The sequence below is a fragment of the Geotrypetes seraphini genome, chromosome 9 (genome assembly GCF_902459505.1).
Source record: "Geotrypetes seraphini chromosome 9, aGeoSer1.1, whole genome shotgun sequence".
Lineage (NCBI taxonomy): Eukaryota > Metazoa > Chordata > Amphibia > Gymnophiona > Dermophiidae > Geotrypetes > Geotrypetes seraphini.
In genome coordinates, this window is record NC_047092.1 from 31,300,923 (window position 1) to 31,319,886 (window position 18,964).

Genomic DNA, 18,964 nt, shown 5'->3' on the forward strand with positions numbered 1-18,964 from the left:
TGGTTGCCTTGTTTATGGTTATGTATCTTTTTGCATTTTCTCAATAAACTTTTGGAAAAGAAAAAAAAAGAAAAAGAAATTAGAGGTTAAGAAGAGGATAGCTAGCTTTACATTTTAAATAGATAGCTTTACGTTTTGGAGAAAAGCCACGTTTTCAGATGCTTTCGGAATAACTGAAATGAGCCTAGGTTCCGCAGCGGGGCAGGGAGGTTATTCCAAAGCTCAGTGAATTTGAAGAAAAGGGATTTCCCTAATTTACCTGCATACATGACACCTTTTAACGAGGGGAAAGATAGTTTGAGTATGTGGGTGGATCTGGTAATGTCAGATCTCGAAGAATTCCAGGATAGTGGGATTTGGAGAGGAAGAATGCCATGTAGGATCTTGAAAATTAGGCAGGTACAATTAAAGTGAATCCTAGAAATCACCTGAAGCCAGTGAAGTTTTGACAGAAGCGGGGAAACATGATCAAATTAGCTTTTTGCGAAGATCAACCTAGCCGCAGTGTTCTGGATCCGCTGAAGTCTTTGAAGATTTTTCTTAGTTAGATTTAGATAGATGGAATTACAATAGTCCAGTCTGGAAAGAATGATTGATTGTACAAGGACAGCAAAATGTTGTTGGCGCAGGATCTCACTTTCCTCAACATGTGAAGACTTAAGATGATCATTAAAGGAGAGTCAATAATGATGCCAAAACTTTGCTTGAGAATTTGATCTGCAATGTGGGACCAGAAGGTAGTGGAATGAGCGTGGGTACTTAGCATTATCTGACATCATTTATAAGAGCCCTACAGAATGAGCAGGAATTTCAAGAGTGTGAGCCTGATAGCCCAACTGATTGAGTTGACTCCTGAGAGTACCAGAGACTCTGAACCACTGTTATACCACAAAAAGCCCCCCCCCCCTCAGCCCTTGAAGCTAAAATCTATGGTCATCACAATCCACTGCAAGGGATTTATAGGTGATCCTTCTCAACAGATCATAGGTGAATCTGTTGCCTGACCTCAAAATTCTGAGACTTCACAGACCAGCACAGTAAAGAGCTACTTCCAGATTTACCCCCTAAACTGTATTACTTCCTTGGGGTTTTGAAGTCCAAATGCATGACCCTGCATTTTCTTTTTTTTAGCATTAATCCTTAGATACCAAATTCTGGACATTCTTAAAACTTTCTTTCTTCATGCTATCCACACCAACAGGGGTGTTTAATCGATTGCAGATTTGGGGTAGCAGATATCAATATTTATTGGCAAAAATGTGTCTTCAATTTCTGAAATTGGGAATGAAATGTCTAGGCTCATCCAAAATACCACAGCCCTCTGTCAAATCCTGGGTACAATCATGATTTAGAAGTTTATGCAAATCAAAGAGCATACGCTTAGAACCGCAAGGCACAAGCGGAATAGAAATCACAAATGTAATGTAATGTAATATGACACTTCTATAGCAGCATTTATTTTATTTTAACCACCCAGTAAAATAAGGAATTACTTGACAAAAAATAAACAAATTCTGTAGTTAAAAAAAACCAGATATGTAACATTTTTGTTTTTAATGAATTATGTCCTAGTCTGGTGTAGAAACATACAAAGTAATAGCATGAATTTATTTCACTTTACAATACAGGAGTTTTGGTTCTTTTGTAACTAAGGGCTCCTTTTACAAAGGTGCGTTTGGGCCTTAACATGTGGAATAGCGTGCGCTAAAATGTCAAGCAGGCGGAAGTTTTTCAGCTAGAGCGCCTAATCCGGTGCGTGTGCTAAAAACGCTAGCGCACCTTTGTAAAAGGAGCCCTAAGTTCTGCAGAAGATACCAGCTCACTTTACAAAAGAACCATTTTTCTTCAGCCAGCTGAATTTTGTTTCATAAAGAAACAGTTACAAAAGTTTCTAAAATCATTCACACCCTTTTTTTAAATGTAAGCACTGATTTTTCTCTGCAACTATATACATATTATATAACCACGGTGGCATACATATACATACATCAGAACATATTTGAATGTAAAATGTATACAAATGTTTTAAATCATTCTTAATGGCTGAAATTTTCTAAATAATGGAATTTTTCTAGAATGCCCTTTATTTGACTAAATGATTTCATAAGAGTATAAAAGTCTGCATGTATCCATCTTGGTCTGTTTCAGTAGCCAGCTGGAATAGTATTTCTAGCACACAGTGCGCAAATAATTGTAGAACAAAAACACAGCTATTAAACAGAACTGTTCAATATGTATAATTGCCTACATTCATTTTTATTTTACACAGAGAATAAGAAATGTGAGCTTTAATTTGAAGTTCAGTATAAAATGCTTAAACGTAAACTTCCTTGGATACAATCGAAGGCATCATTTATGTCTACTGCCTCTTCGTTTCATGGCAGCAGTGCATTGTGGACAGTACCACTTTCCTTTAGGTGCTTCAGACAAACCAACACAGCCATAATGAAACCATTCGATAGGACACTAAAAAAGACATTGCAATTAGATAAGCTAGTACAGTATTACACAAATGAAACCAAGACAACTACAGGATTAATCATTTCTTTAGTATCTTCCCCATCAAATGAATTATCCCTTCCTGATTTTTCATTTCTTAATGTACCATTATTAAGAACGCTGTATAGTTATATGCAGTTTTTCTTCCTAAGATATTTGGGATTCCAGTCTGTATGCAAAGCACTATATAAAATCTAATTTACCTTCTATCTATTGAAGTACTCAACTCCTGTTAGTGAGTGTTTAGCATTTATTTCATAATTACTTGAATAAGAAAGTATTCTCTGTATTCAAACCCTTTATCAAAGATCATATTGCCAGGTTAGTTCTTATGTCAGCTGTAGAGAATGATACGGGGACAAATTTGTCCCTGTCCCCGCAGGAACTCAATTTTCCCATCCCGTCTAGCTGAGTTTTGCCACTGTCCTTGTCCCTGCCCCATTCATGCAAGCTCTGCCTTAACTTCAGAAGCCTCAAATGCTTATGATTTTAAAGTGTTTGAGGCTCGTGCAGATTAGGACAGAGCAGGAATGGGGCATGGCCAGGAAAAAAACTCGCCGGGACAGGAAATGAGTTTCTTACAGGGAAAATTTTGTCCACATGTCATTCTCTACTGTACAGCTTAGACTTTTCCTTACATATTACGCAACCCAATTACATACACAGATATTCATGTTCAAGAGCTTATTCAATGTCTTTGCATTATTACAGTCGACTCCGCTTAAGTGTAAGGCCTCCGGACCGGACCGCCACGTGTGCTTAAACGGAGTGTGCGCTTAATCGGAGTACCACTTTTTAGTCATGAAAAACCACAGTACGCTGTAGTCAAATGCAATAAAACTTTTATTCAGCAAAAAACACACCGAATACAATTTAACATGGTTCAGTTATAGAAACAGCACTGTTCCGCTTAATGAAATACACTGTAAACCTTTTTTAAACCAACATTCTACTGAAATAATCACTGCTTTCTGCACGCAGATTGCACAACTCAGGCTGTGTATCTGACTACTGATGCTGTAAAACTGTCTATAGTCGTGACATCCATTTATCTTCAGATAACGCAGCGTGTGTAGGGACTTCAGCGCGTCCGAGAAGGAAACAATCTCTGCAGGTGGTTCATTAGTCATGATAACCGCAGCAGTATTTCCATCCTCATTGGACTCTTGGTTGTCTGCAGTGTCCCTTATGACTGTACAGATATCGGAATTAGTGCTGTCAGATGATGTGGACACATTGTTGTCAATAGCGACATACAGCTCAAACTCTTGTGGCGAGAGTCCAACTGGGAGTTCAATGGACGAAGTGTCAGCTTCAGTTGTCTCATCAGATGCGTGAATGAAGCTTACCCGTCAATAGAAATTTGAAATCATTGATAATCAGACTCGTACCATGTGAAGAGAGTAAAGCACCGTCATTTTTCTCGCGAGCTCAGCAGCTCAGGGACTGGATTCGGTGCTTGCATCAATCACTGCCATCACATATCTTAAGATGAGCGACCTGTAATGACATTTGAAGTTGGTGATTATCCCTGGGTTCATCGGTTGGATCAAAGAAGTCGTGTTTAGTGGAAGAAACACGAGTTTGATGTTGGTTAGTCTTACGCCATTGTTGTGTGCTGCACAGTTATCACACAGCATTACAATGTGCCTCCTATGCCTTCTCATCAGACTGTCAAGCTTTTGCAACCATTCAATCCACAATGTTGACATTATCCATGCGTTTTTGTTGCTTTCATATTCAACAGGCAGGCGTTTAATGTTTTTGAAGCACCGAGGATTTCAATGATTCCCAATCAGCAGTGGCTCGAGCTTTTCACTACCATCCATACTGCAACTAAGCAGCAATGGCAATCGTTCCTTTGGCACCTTGCAGCCAACAGTTTTGCTGTGTTTGAAAGCCAATGTTCCATCAGGGATGACACACCAGCATGGTTCATATCCACCAATGACTGATGGCAACACTTCCATGACCCATCTTTCTGCACCAAACTCATCCATGTTTTGTTTATTGCAATGCTGCTTCTTAAATTTTATGCCATTACGAACTTCCCACCTTTCTAGCCATACGTTTATTGCTTTGAAGTCTTCTACGCCCAGTTCTTCGGATAGTTGTGCTGCTTTCTCCAATAGTAGAGGCCCACTGATTGGAATTTGACGACTTCTAGCTTCAGCAAACCATCGCAGCAACACCTGTTCAATGTATCCAGCCTTCCCAATTCTTTTCCGTTTTCTGGTAGGATTGCTGTTGTTTTGCCAGTCTTTCAATATGGCTTGCTTTTTTTTGTAAATCCGAGAAATCTGGCTGGGATGAATGCTATAATGTTTTGCAATAGAGACCTGACTCTCCCATTAGTCAAGTTTCTTTAAGGCATTGACACATTCAGCCAAAGACAATGAGTTTTGTCCAGCATGGTCGACACGTTCAACCAAAGACAAAGATTTTTGTCCACGCATCGCCATGGTGCAGTTCCGAAAGTTTGAACACTGGCCAGGCCTAGACTGCTGATCCGAAACACGTGGCTCATCCAAGTGAGAACGTGATTGCTTTTAACCGGAGTGAACATAATGTGAATGAATAGAGGTGGGACCTATAACAGTGCACATAAGCGGATTGTGTGCTTATTAGAATTTTAATTATACGGAGTTTACGTCCATTGACTTTAATGTAAAAAAAAAAACGGGACCATGGTGGTAGTCTGCGGATAACCGAAGTGTGCACTTAACTGACGTGCACTTAGGTGGAGTCGACTATATAGTGAAGCCTAAAAAAATAGAGAGAGAGTATAACTAGAAAACAGACTAAGCACATTAGCAATTATATCAATAGAGATTACACAAGTTTCAAATGGTGGAGAAAATAAGACCTCAGATATCTTGCTCCAAAAAGTCCCAACTTCACGGAATATATTTTATATATAGGAGCTTCTTCAGTCATTGGTCAAAAAAAACTCCACTTGTAAGTACTGTATATCACTCTATTGCAGTCTTCAAAAAAATTGCAAAAATGTGTCCGAGCACAGTTTTCATCCCATATCTATCACAATTCACAGCCATAACAGTTGAAATAAAAATCCAGCTGTATTCTTTATCTCACAAAAAAGCTCAACAGTGGCCCTGTTTCACCTCCAGCTTTGTCAAGGGCTGCAACATTAATTCTCCATCAGCAGTCAAACACAAAATTCTTCATCCTCACTAACCCCCTTCCTTTGCTAACGCGTAGCACAGATTTTAGCGTTGGCAGCGGTGGTAACTGCTCCAACTCTCATAGAATTCCTATGAACGTCAGAGCAGTTACTGCCGCTGCCAGTGCTAAAAACCCATGCTATGCGTTAGTAAAGGAGGGGTGTAAGGGATTGCACCACATGGCTCAAAACACAAAAGAAACTGCAATAGAGTGATATACCAGTGGAGTTTTTTTGACCAATGACTGGAGAAGCTCCTATATATAAAATATATTCAGTCTCATGAAGTTGGGACTTGTTGGAGCAAGATATCCGTGGTCCTTTTTCTCCACTATTTGAAACTTTTGCAATCTTTATTGATATAATTGCTAATGTGTTTAGACTGTTTTCTGGTTATACTCTATATATTTTTTAGGCTTTGCTAGTAAGATTATATAGTTTACTGTGATTATTATAGTGAAACATTTGTGAGAGTTTTCAAGGTCTATTATAAAATACTTCCATTTTTTTAAAAAACCTCTATTTATATAATTTGCAATTATCACTTCAAGCTCCCTCCCCCCATCTTCTCCCCCTCCTACCAAGCAAACCAACTCCTCCCTCTACACCCACGGACCTACCTGTAGCAGCACACACCCCCTCCCCCGGTCCCACCATACAACCCTATTGGTCCAATGTCAAGCAGGGGCAGAAGCGATCCCCAAATGATACTGCCCATGCCATCTTCCTTTGCGAAAATGGATGCCACAAAATCAGAACTAACCCCATTTGGGTTAACTGATTGAGAATTTTGTCTACAAAAACAACATTGTGAGCTTTGCATATCTACAGTCTTGTACCAGTTGACTTATTAAGTACTGGGCAAAATATTTTTCAAAAAGAAAGTAACTGGCTGAAGTTCTCCACAACCAAAAACCACAGTGAATAGATAGTCTAAAGAAAGAAATGTTTAGTAAGCTGCTCTCTTTCAATCAAACAGCAGCTGGATATTCTGGACTGATTTTTTTTGCCTTAATAAACAGTTTAAAATAGTAAAGCATTTTTGCCCAGCCAACAGAAAAATTGTGCATATTTCCACCAGGAACTAGCCTTTTTACACAGGTTGTTTTTTTGGTAAGTTGTAGACATCTTTATATATCCTGTAACCTTCATAAGCACAGTACTATATTTACAGTAAATTATTTACAGTAAATACACAGGAACAATTAACAGAGCTGTAGTAATCTAAAGGTGGTGGTAACTATTTAATATGCTGATACTTACATCTTGGTTATCACAGCCTACCATCTCACCATAGGACACCTGAATAAAACAAATTGAGAAGATCAGTAAAAACACAGGTCTGCTAGACGAATGGGACCATAAACCCACAGTCCAAGCTAAATAGAAGGATGTATCCTTGTAAGATTGGCATACTTAATATTTTGCTTTTATGAAACCACCAAGTACTATCAAGATCATATCCCAAAATAAATATTTTACTTACATATTCAGCAAACTTGATGACAACCCACAGTTCATTGTCATAAATAGTGACAACATTTAGGGAGTAGGAAAGAAACACATGCTTCCTCCTCTTCATACCCCAAATAAAACTGCTTAAACAACCTCCATTGATAGGTGGTATATAAAAAAATAATAAACTTGAAATATAAGTTTTTTCTTTGGCCTAGCAGTTTCCTCTTCTTCCATCAAAATGCTAGCTCAAATCTAAATTAGGGCTCTGGTGTCAAGAACATTCTGTCATTTGCTCCCTCCACCCCACCCCCAGCCAGAACCACCATTACAAAGAGTCCTTGGTAGAATGTCACAACACGAAGCTTCTTTTAAAAACTGGTACACATTCTCCTAGAAACCCTTATGTAGATATCATTTTTGTAAATGGCTTGGCTTGTCACAATCCCAAGGCCTAAGACTACTCCATTCTCAACATCCCCAGTCCCTGATGGCCTAAAAAACAGATATCTGGTTAGAGAGCCGGAGTGGCCTGCCTGCCAAAATGACTCCAACAGCACAGCAACAACTCATCTGGGAAGCCACAAAATATTCCAGTTCATTATCCAAAAACTGCAGGGCTCTCTAGCCACAGCTAATGTCAGTGTTCATGACTCCATAATAAGAAAGAGTGGGCATAAATGTGATTCATGAAACAGCAACAAGGCACAAACCATTGCTATCTAAAAGTAACATCAATGCTGGTCTCATTTGCTAAAAATATCTGAATGATCCCAAAGCCTTTTGGGATAATGTTCTGTGGACAAAAGTAAAACATGAAACTCTTGAAAACAACATTGATTCCTTTATTTCTGGCATAAAGAAAATACATTATTCCAGAGTAAGAAAATTATGCCAACAGTCAAACACGGTTGCAGTAGAGTGATGTTGAGGAGATGCTTTGCTGCTTCAGGATCTGGAAAACTTATTATTTGAAGGAACCATGAATTCTGCACTATACCAGAAAATTCTTAACCAATTTTTGCTAAGCATTCCAAAATTGCTATAAAAATCTAGGATGAAAATAAAAATCTGAGCAAAACCGATTTAAGCAGAATGTCTAGTCATCTGTCCATAAGTAGAAGCATAATTGGTTTATGCATCAAAACAACAATCTAAAACACAAAAGCAAGTCTACATCTAAATGACTGAGAATCAAAATTAAAGTTTTGGAGTGGCCTGGTCAAAGTCCTGACTTGAACCCAACAGAGATGCTGTAGCAATAAATACTTCATACACAAAAACTTAAAAATGTGACTGAATTAAGGCAGTTCTGCAAAAAAGAGTGAACTAAAATTCCTCAAAAACAATGTGAAAAAATAGTATTAAATAATAATAGGAAGAATTTGATTGCAATTATTGTTGCTAAAGATGATGCAACTTGTTATTAAGGTTAGGGAGTAGTTACTCTTTCACATGGGTGATATGGGTGTTGGATAACTTTTTCCTAATGTAGAAACTGTTATGAGTTTATCTAATACTATTTGCATTTTGTTTAAAGATTTGATTACACCCTATTAATGCATATACATCATACTGACTGGATTCTGGAGGGGGAAAAAACTTTTTCATATCACTTGACTGTCAAAATTCCCTCTATATAAACCAGGGGTGTCCAACCTGTGGCCTAAGGGCCGCATGCAGCCCCGTGAAGTATTTTGTACGGCCCCGGTCAAGGGCGATGCAGTGTTTTCCTCTGCTGCCTTCAGGTGTTTCCTCTGTCTTGCTGCAACGTTTGCATGTTTGTGCGGCCCCAGAAACATTTTTTTCAGCCAATGCGGCCCAGATAAGCCAAAAGGTTGGACACCCCTGATATAAACAGTGTAATATTAGACATTATTTTGCTCTAAAGTTGTGAAAAGGACCATGGGTTCTTTAAACATCCATAAGATAAAAAATGAGTGCGTTTCATTCAAAAGGTAGCACACATTGCAGAATAGTGCACTCAACTGAGCTACTAACTTTGTATGAACTCTAGAGGGATGAATGCACCTGCTGAGTCATCCATACATTCATCAAATGCAAAATCACAAAAAATGAAAGTTAAAAAGTGCTAATTTATTATATAAACCAGGGGTGCCCACACTTTTTAGGCTTGCGAGCTACTTTTAAAATGACCAAGTCAAAATGATCTACCAACAATAAAATAAAAAAAAAAAAAAAGCATACTGTACGCAGACAAAATGTTAATTATTATTTATATTCCAGGGTTTTTTCAAAGAGGTCAAGGCAGATGACTCTATGCACTGTCACCTCAGTAACAACCATACAAAAATAGACAAATATACCCCCTTCCCTTTTTACTAAACTACGATAGCAGTTTTTAGCGCAGGAAGCTGAGCTGAATACCCAGTGCTGCTCTCGACGCTTATAGGCTCCCTGCGCTAAAAAACGCTATTGCGGTTTAGTAAAAGGAGGTCATAGTGCAAAATATTGACAGCAGATATAAATTCTCAAAACGGACACATTTTGATCACTAAATTGAATATAAAATCATTTTTCCTACCTTTGTTGTCTAGTGATTTCATGAGTCTTTGGTTGCACTTTCTTCTTCTGACTGTGCATCCAATATTTCTTCCCTGCTTTCAGCCTGTATGCTTCCTCCCCTCCAGACCTCATTCCCTCCCCCAACTTTTACTTCCTCTCTCCCTGTCCTTTCTTTCTCCCTGCCTCCCTTTCTTTTTTTCTCTCTTCATGCCCCCTTTATTTCTGTTTCTCTTCTTTCCTTATGTCTCCTTTCCTCCCCCCTTTCTTTCTTTCTCCCTGCCCTCCCCTAAGCCACTGCCGCCACCATCAGGGAACAGGCCCCAAGCTCTCCCTGCTTCCCTGCGTCGGGCCGACCAGAATTCCTCTCCCCGACGTCATTTCTGCCATCGGACAGGAGGTTCCGGGCCAGCCAGGCAGCAATTGGCTGGCCTGGAACTTCCTCTCCGAAGTCAGAATTGATGTCGGGGAGAGGAAGGCTGATCGGCCCGGTAGATTGTGAAGGCAACACGAGTCTATCATGGAGCCCGGGATGGGCTCCGCGATCGACTCACTTTGCCTTGGCGATCTACCAGTTTATCGCGATCGACCTATTGAGCACCCCTGGTATAGACTATTTTGATAAGACTGTATATATTATCTGCATTTTGCACAACCTATTCTGCAACAATTTCAACAATCCAGATACGCAGCTATATGTACTGCTGAAAGAAACAGTTGATTTTAAGAAGCATCATCTGGGAATGTACCTGATTACAAATACAGTAGCGTGGTTCATTTGGGTCATATGTCCAGTCAACTTGACTGCTGGACTCAGACTCTGGTATTGATGCTGTCTGCTGTGACAGTTCATGGGCTAATGCTGATGATGAAGAACAAGATGATAAAGAGGATGAAGATGACTGTTGACTTGAAGACTTGTTGTTATTTCTGGGAAACAAAAAAAAAAAAAGTGTTAATTATTCATCAGTTATCCAATTTCAAGTAAAAACAAACCCTGGGATCAATTTAAAACAGACACTCCAGTCACAGGGTTTTAATTTATACTGCAACTCTCCCTCTCCTTATAAAGCACAAGAAAAGTACCCCAATATTAACTGCTTTATGGCGCAGCAGGTTCAGGAACCGACAAAAAAAGAAGCAATTCCAGACCTTCTAGTTCTTAGTGGAGCGCATGAATTGGTACGAGAAATAATGGTGCTGGGACCGCTTGACAACAGTGACTATAACATGATCAGATTTAACAATCTCTGGAATAAGTCCACACAAGAAATCCAATACATAAGAACATTTAACTTTAAAAAAAGGAAACTATGATAGCATGAGGAGAATGGTAAAAAAAGAAACTCAAAAGAGCAGCTGCAAATGTCAAAAAACGCTTTGAATTTTTAATAAGGCAGTATATCAAATTTTTAAATAAACCTGAAATCAGAAAAATTAACATCAGGCATGGATGTTATTAAAAAATACCATCCTGGAAGCCAAGACTGGATATATTCTATGTATTAAAAAAGGAGGAAGGATGATCAAACGGCAGCCAGCATGGTTAATGAGTGAGGTGAAGGAAGCTATTAGAGCTAAAAGAGATGCAAATCTATCATATGCATATTTATAATGGATATCCTGAAAACCTGACCTGCCTGTGGCTTTCAAGGACCAGAATTGCCTACCTGTTCTAGTCTCTCCAGACTAGAACAGGTGGGTTTATGCTCCTCTGTCAGCTAGTGGAGACTGAGATACTAACTTTTGGCTTCAGTACAAGTGGGCTGTGCAGTCCCTATTATAATGTCTTAACGAATAGCCAAGCAGAAAACAACTAGGCTGAAAAACATCCCAACTCCACACTCAAATAGAGAAAGCAAGGAACACACTGTTCAATACTGATTAGAACAAGAACCTTTCAGAAAAGCCCCACAGTTTGCCAGCTAAACCAGCTGAACCAAATGCCGCTGCTCTTTTAAACTCCCCCAACAACCAACTCCCGCAGAAAAAAACATACTCTTCATGAAAAAACACTGAACAAAACAACAGGGCGGGGGTCTGTGCTGGTCTGGAGGGACAAAAAGACCCAATTTCTCCTTCTTTAGTGTCCCTCTAGACCGGCACAGAAATGGATGGGACGCACCAAAGCAGTACCTATCACAGGTGGGACCCCCAAAGGGCTGACACAAGAACATGTTCACCAAACACCATGTCCTGACATGCTTGAATATCTAAACGGTAGTGCCGAGCAAAGGAATGAAGAGAAGACCAAACCATAACTTTACAGCTATCCACCGGAGATGCAAGAGAAGATTCAGCCCAAGAAGCTGCTTGACCCCAGGGAAGGTGGGGGGAAAAGGGGGGAGGAACTCAACCCTTCCGAGTGTGGCACCCCTGAGGTTGGTAGGACCCCTGAAAGGATTCCCCAAGCTCTATCCGGACAGCAAAAGGGACAAGAAAGATTCACTAAATCTGATCCAACAGGCCCAAAACAAACCTCAGCACAGACTGCACAAGCTTACCACTCCACCTGCTGGAGACTGAGAAAAGACTGATTGCAATAGGGACTGCACAGCCCAGCTGTACTGAAGCCAAAAGTTAGTATCTCAGTCTCCACAGCGGAGTGTTTTTCAAGTTTGCTCTCTATAGGAGTGGGTTTTTTATCTGTTTGTTCATCCACATTTGTGTATTTACATCAATCTGGACCCCTGAGGAATGCGTGTCCGCCGAAACACGGACTGTGTTGGGTCCTATTACACCGCAACATATGTGGATGTGTATTTTTTCTTGGAATAATATACCAATAAAGTAGCATCAAGTACATCGTTCGCCACATTCTCTTTTGGTTTTTGTTCTCTGGACTCTCTTTACTGTTACTGTGGAGTAACTATGTTGTTCCCCTCCTCCCTTATTTTTACTTCCAACAGACATTCTCTTTGCCATCTGTACCATATGTCTTTCAATCAGTGTGATCCATACAAAAAGAAAATCTGAGAATAGTGTAGGATTTATGAGATTAACGCTCACCAAGAGCTCTATAGTGATGGAAGAAAACTGAACAGCTGTTTCAGAGAGCACCTAGCAGCAGCAAACCCCTGGAGAAGGTGTAAGGACAGTAAGGTTAGAGGGGATAGGGTTGGGGGAGAGAGAAAATGAAAATGTGAAGGGTGGAATAAGCTACTCAAAGAAAGTGTGTGAGAGCAGACTATTTGTTACATGAGTTGCTTTGAATTTACCTGAGTCAGATGCTGACCCTTGTGGTCAAGCAGTTGTCTTGGCTCTTACTGAATATTTTTGCAAAAGTGAGCCCCAATTGAATATATTGATACAAGGAACAAAAGGGCTCATTTACATGAAGGCAGGTTAAGATTCTTCAGCATACAGAAAAAAAAAAAATCAAGTAAGGGGCAATCAAAGGCTTATAAAATCATGAGCTATTTGAAACGAGAACAATTATTTACTTTTTAAAAAATAGTACTACAGCTATGGGACACTCTATGAAACTGATAGCAGATTTAAAACAAATTCAAGAAAGTATATTTTCAGTGAATGCAACATTATATTGTGAAAATATGGTGGCATCTAGAAATACAGCTATGTTCAAGAAGAAATTAAGCTTACTTGCTAATTTTCTTTCCTATGGTACAACCACCAGTCCAGACCTGCAAGTTATACCCAAAATACAGCAAATGGAGAAAGAGAACAGTTTGTGAGCTCTACTTTCTAAGATCTTTAGTATGCCAGCTGATGAAGCAACAGAGATCAGATGCTTCCTTCTTGTTTAATTTGTAATTAGAAACATATATTAAAATGTATTTGATAACTGATTATTTAACTTGGAAAATATGAGTAGAAACCATAAGCTTTGAAACTGCAGCACTTCAAAAAAGGTCCCTGTGTCTATGATCCAGAGCCAGGGAGGTACCATCAGAGCAGAAGTGCACTCTTCCATAATTGACTGCTAGTCTCTGCACTGGTAGCAGAACTTAGCATGCTCCACCAGGGTCTCCACAGCAGCAGTATCTGAGTTTCTCTTCAGCTGCACTAGCTACGATGAAAAGTCAAGGCCAGTGCTGTAGCCTAATTGGCACAGACGGAACAGTAGGACAGGACAAAAAGCTGCTTACTCAAGCTCCACTACTTACAGCAATAAGCTGCCAAAGCTTCACAGAATAAAGAAGCCCGTCTCCTATTTTCAAAGGTCTATACTCATTGAAGCATATCTCAGCCTTCCTCCTTTTCCAATGATTTTCTTTTTTATTCACAACAGAAAGGCTCAAAAAAATTAGGCATAGCTAGAGACAAAGAAATACTATAAAACTAAGGGCTCCTTTTACAAAGGTGCGCTAACGTTTTTAACGCATGCACCGGATTAGTGCGCACTAGCCGAAAATCTACCGCCTGCTCAAAAGGAGGCGGTAGCGCTCTAGCGCGGCTTTGTAAAAGGAGCCCTAAGTTTACATGGTTCCCATATAAAGCAGAGTTCACAAGTTGTTAGTCTCCAGCTACTGATTGGCAGGCATCAATCACAGGTTCTGGAATGGTCTGGTATGGCTAGGAAAAAGGTTTGTAAAGTATCTGGAAGACAGGCCTATTAACCATTAGCCAGGTCAAATTAAGGACCAACAGGGAATGTACTGCCTCATTTGGATTTCCCCATGCACTTCCAGATTGACCTCTTGAACAGAAGATGCTAGTAATAAACTGGGACTCCTTTTCTGTCCTGTTGTTCCTTGCTTTATAACAATAATGTAAACCGAGTCGAGTCCCAGTATCTGGGGATGATTCGGTATATAAATGTAAGGATTGGATTGGAGTAATGACGATCTGTGGACTCACTCTGCATGGACCTTCTTATTCTCTTAATATATACTGATAAACACTTCAACCAAAAGAAATTTTTCACAAGATCTTATTCTACGAGCATCATCATAGATTTGCAAAACATATTACACTGGGAACTCTCAACAGCAGTCATACTTACTTGCTTTTTCTACCACTCCGTGAATCTGTGGTGGCTGAAGATGTTAATGTTTGTGTTAACGTAGATGCCAGTGCTGATGATGAATATCCAGAAGAGTCTCTGGACAATGAAAACTCTCTCCCAAGTTGGAAGTCATTATTTTTAAATGCTTCATAGCTGGCTTTTAAACTAGAGGTCCGCCTTCCTTCTTTCATCTTAAAGAAACATTCAAAGGGATTTGAAAGATAACTCTCACTTTTTCTGCAAGAGGCATACTGAATTTATACATTGATGTTTTTTGCTAGTATAGACCATCAGCTACTTGCTGATATAGACATGGGTAATTCTGGTTCATAACAGATGGAAACAACTCAAGATATTTGTTTCTGTATACAGTGGAACCTTGGTTTACGAGAATAATTCGTTCCAGAAGCATGCTCGTAAACCAAAATACTCATATATCAAAGCAAGTTTCCCCATAGGAAATAATGGAAACTCACTTTGATACGTTTCCCCCGTCCCCGAGGCCAGCGGCGCTGCTCCCACCCCTCTTGCAAATCTCCCCCTCCGTGCGAACCGGCACCCCCCCGCCCGAACAACTTGAATTTAACCCCCCCCCCCCCGTCTGGCACTGGCACGCAGCCCACAGGACGTGCCGGTGCCACTTGAAGATCTTCCTGCCTCTGCCGGGCCTTGAGCATGCATCTGCGCATGCTCAAGGCCTTCTAATTCTCCCTCTCGCCGAGATTATCGGAGATCTCGGCAAGAGGGAGAATTAGAAGGCCTTGAGCATGCGCAGATGCATGCTCAAGGCCCGGCAGAGGCAGGAAGATCTTCTAGCAGCACCGGCACGTCCTGTGGGTTGCGTGCCAGTGCCAGATGGGAGGGGGGGGCATGTTCAAGTTGTTTGGGCGGGGGATGCCGGTTCAAGCGGGGGGGAGGGGGGGCTTTGTGAGCGGGGGGGAGCGATGCTGGTTATCAGGGGGGGGGGGGTGATCGCAAATCGAGTCAACACTCGAGACAAGTTTTGCAAGAATTTGCTCATCTTGCAAAACACTCACAAACCGAGGTTTGACTGTATTTGGATTTCTACCAGATACTTGTTAGCTAGATAGGCCACTGTTGAAAACAGGAAAGGGCTAGATGGACCATTGGTCTGACCCAGCATGGCTGGTTCTTTTTTTTTTTTTTTAATTTTTTATTTATCAAATTTTACATTTTATAAATCAAGTATCCACTTGTACAGAAAGTTGAAGAAAAGCAGGAAAATAATACTCATAGGTAAAATACATAATAATCAAATAAAATAAAAATAAATGTTTAGCTTAAATTCAGCTCAAGTCCTCTAAATTAGATCCAAGAAGGATGAGGCGGACATATTAACAAATGCTAACAAATATCAATTCAAATATTAGGAAAACAAAATCCCTTAGCTGAGGAAGGATATCATTTATTCAATTGCACCTCGCTTGATTTCCCTTCATCCAGTCGAGTTCCTGCCAGAAAGGCTGTCAACTGGAATGGCTCAAAGAATACATATTTCTTCATATGGTACTGTATTACACATTTACAAGGGTGTCGTAGGAAAAAAGTCCCTCCAAGAGATATAACACCTGGCTTCATCAAAAGAAATTCTCGCCCAAGAGGGACCTAAGGCTCCCGGGCCTATTCTGATTGGCCCAGGCGCCTTAGGCCCCACCAGTAGGCGGAGCTTTGGGACGGATGGGCCATTCCGGCCTGAATAAATGGCTGGCTGCCGGACAGGCGGGTTTGGCTCCCGTCTGTCCGGCCAACTACACAAAGGTACGGGGAAGGGGGGTGGGGTGTCGTTGGGGTCGGCCAGGGGGGTCGCTTGTCGACTGGGGGGGCGGTCATTGGGGGGAGGGGGGTTTGCGTCGAGGGCAGGAGGGCCTGGGATCCCTCCTGCCCGTAATGTAGTGCGGGGTGGGGGTAGGGGGTCGCCGTGGCCAGGAGGGTTTGGGCTCCCTCCTGGCCCGAACAACTAGCGGGGGGGGGGGGGGGGGGGGGGGGTCCCCAGGGCCAGGAGGACTTGGGCTCTTTCCTGGCCCAATATTGTCGGGGAGTTGGGGAGTCGGCGGGGCAAGAGGGCTTGGGCTCCCTTTTGCCCCGATCATGTCGTGGAGTCGGGGGGTCAAAAGGACTTGAGCTCCCTCTTGCCCCGATCGTGTCGGGGGTGCCGCGGTTGGCTGGGGCAAGAGGGCTTGAGCTCCCTCTTGCCCCGATCGTGTCGGGGAGTCGGGACCGCCAAGAGGAAGCAGCAGGACACCGGTAGGAGCTTCTACATGATGGGGGGGGGTCGGGAGGCTGTGGGGGTGCGAGCGGTCCTTCGGGGTGGGGGTGCGGGTGCGTGCGAGCGATCCTTCGGGGTGGGGGTTCGAGCGGTCCTGGGGGGGTGAATCGGACGTCGGGGTGGCCAGAGGAGAGTCGGGGCAGGCGAAAGGAGAGTCGGGCAGCATGCGCAGTATACGGGTGTGTGCGGTATATAAAAATTTCTGTACATGAATTTGTGTTTTTCGCGCGTTATACCCGTGTGCGCGTTTTACACGGGTGCGCGTTATCTACGTGAAAATATGGTAAATGAAATCCAGTTTGCCAGCAAACTGGAAAGTGTGTTTAATGATGGCAGCCCCCATTCTGTTGGGATCAAAAGAAATAAAAAGCTGTGTAAACTGTCTATAAAAGGCCAAGCAAAATTGTCTTGAGGTCCAGAATGTGCAGTGTGCTTTCACTAGAATGGGCATGTGGTTTTGGGGAAAATGTGGACAGGTTGAGATGGAATTCTGACCTACCTTAGGAAGGAATTTAGGATGCATGCACAAAATCACTCTTGTGAAATATAATCTAAGGTGGATCAGTTACTAAAGCATCTAACTTACTGATACTACATGCTGAAGTGACTGCCTCAAAAACAGGACTTTCCAGGTCAGGCACTTCAGATGGGTGGGTGGAACGTTGAGCTCCGACACTATGAGGGGGGTTACCCTCTGCTGTATATACTCAAATATAAGCAGAGATTTTTGGCCCCAAAATAGGGGTTTCAGACCCACTCCCTCCCAGGTGGGGGGGGGGGGGCTGGAACAGGAAGGATCCCTCCCATCTCGGACAATATTTTTTACCTCCCTCCCGCCTTCCCCCATGCACCTTTTTGAATCTCTGGTGCAGTGTACCAGGCAGGAACGAGCTTTCTGCGCTCCTGCCCCATGCTGAGACCCACCTTAAATGGCCGCCTTGTGTTCTCATGGCTAAGTGTACCATGCTAAGTGTGCCTGGCGCTGAGCCACTTGCTGAATGTCTGCCATGAGTTCTCATGGGACTTGTGAGAAATCACGGCAGCCATTCAAGGAGTGACTCATCACCGGGCAGGAGTGTGGAAAGCTTGCTCATGCCCAGCATGTCGCTGGGCCGTGGAAGTTGGCCAGGATAGGAGACGGGAGGGATCCCAACCTGCAGGACATCAGGAGAGAGGGATAGCCTGGCAGGGAGGGAGGGGGGGGGGGGACAGGGTACAGAGCCTGACAGGGGAGGAAGTGAGGGGGGTTTAGATGCAGAGACTGGCAGGGGAGGGAGTGGGGGGGTGGGAGCATGGCACATGAATATTAACACCCCCCCCAGCTTATATTCAAATCAACCTTTTTTCCTCCTTTTTGGGGGAGAAAGGGGGTACCTCATCTTGTACTCGGATCGACTTATATTCAAAATATATATGGTATATAAGCTCCAATTGCACTGAGGTGAATTTTTATTGAATTGGTCCCAACACCCAACTGATAGGTGTAGAAGGTATTCAAGCAGTTTTTGTGTAAGACAGATATAGGGATCTAGGGCAACCGCTCATATCAGATGGCAAACCTCATCCATTTGAAAGCATATGACCTCCTAGTGAAATCTTTATTGGAAGCTAGCAGGACCTGAGAGACACAAACTGGCAGGATCAAGGAGTCTATACCCTCTCAACATCCAAGCCATGAAGGTTAAGGCTTGAGATCAGGATGCAAGAGGAACCCCCTCATTCTGAGTGATGAGGGTCAGAAAGAATTCCAGGTTTCATGGTTCTTGTGGCTAGCTCCAGAAGTAATAAATGATGGCAGAAAAAGACATGAATGGCTTGCACTTCTATTCCCTTGATGACTAAAATTGCTATCTCTACCCCCCTTCCCCAGATGACCAGCACTCCTATTCTCCACTACCCACTCCTCCCTGTCTCAGACCGACATCACAGTTACAGGCCCGATGCTCTGGAAACCATCACCAATGCTCCAATGGTGAGGTGAAGGGCCTTGAGCACCTGCGCAAGCTCAAGGTCTGCTGGCTCCCGCCCTCTCCAGGATTCAGAGTCC

The 18,964-nt window shown here is 42.2% G+C and overlaps 1 protein-coding gene across 4 annotated transcripts in view; it reads right to left on the reverse strand.

The window, feature by feature from the left end:
• Window positions 1-1,446: 1,446 nt before the first annotated feature.
• ING3 (inhibitor of growth family member 3) overlaps window positions 1,447-18,964 on the reverse strand; it is a 52,672-nt gene continuing 35,154 nt past the window's right edge. For all 4 annotated transcript variants that reach the window (XM_033959265.1, XM_033959263.1, XM_033959262.1 and 1 more), the window contains 4 exons: window positions 14,628-14,821; window positions 10,411-10,591; window positions 6,947-6,985; window positions 1,447-2,466 (listed from right to left, as the gene is read on the reverse strand). In XM_033959265.1, the coding sequence (XP_033815156.1) occupies window positions 2,350-2,466; window positions 6,947-6,985; window positions 10,411-10,591; window positions 14,628-14,821 (531 nt within the window). In that variant the 3' untranslated portion in view covers window positions 1,447-2,349. The remainder of the gene's footprint in view (window positions 2,467-6,946; window positions 6,986-10,410; window positions 10,592-14,627; window positions 14,822-18,964) is intronic.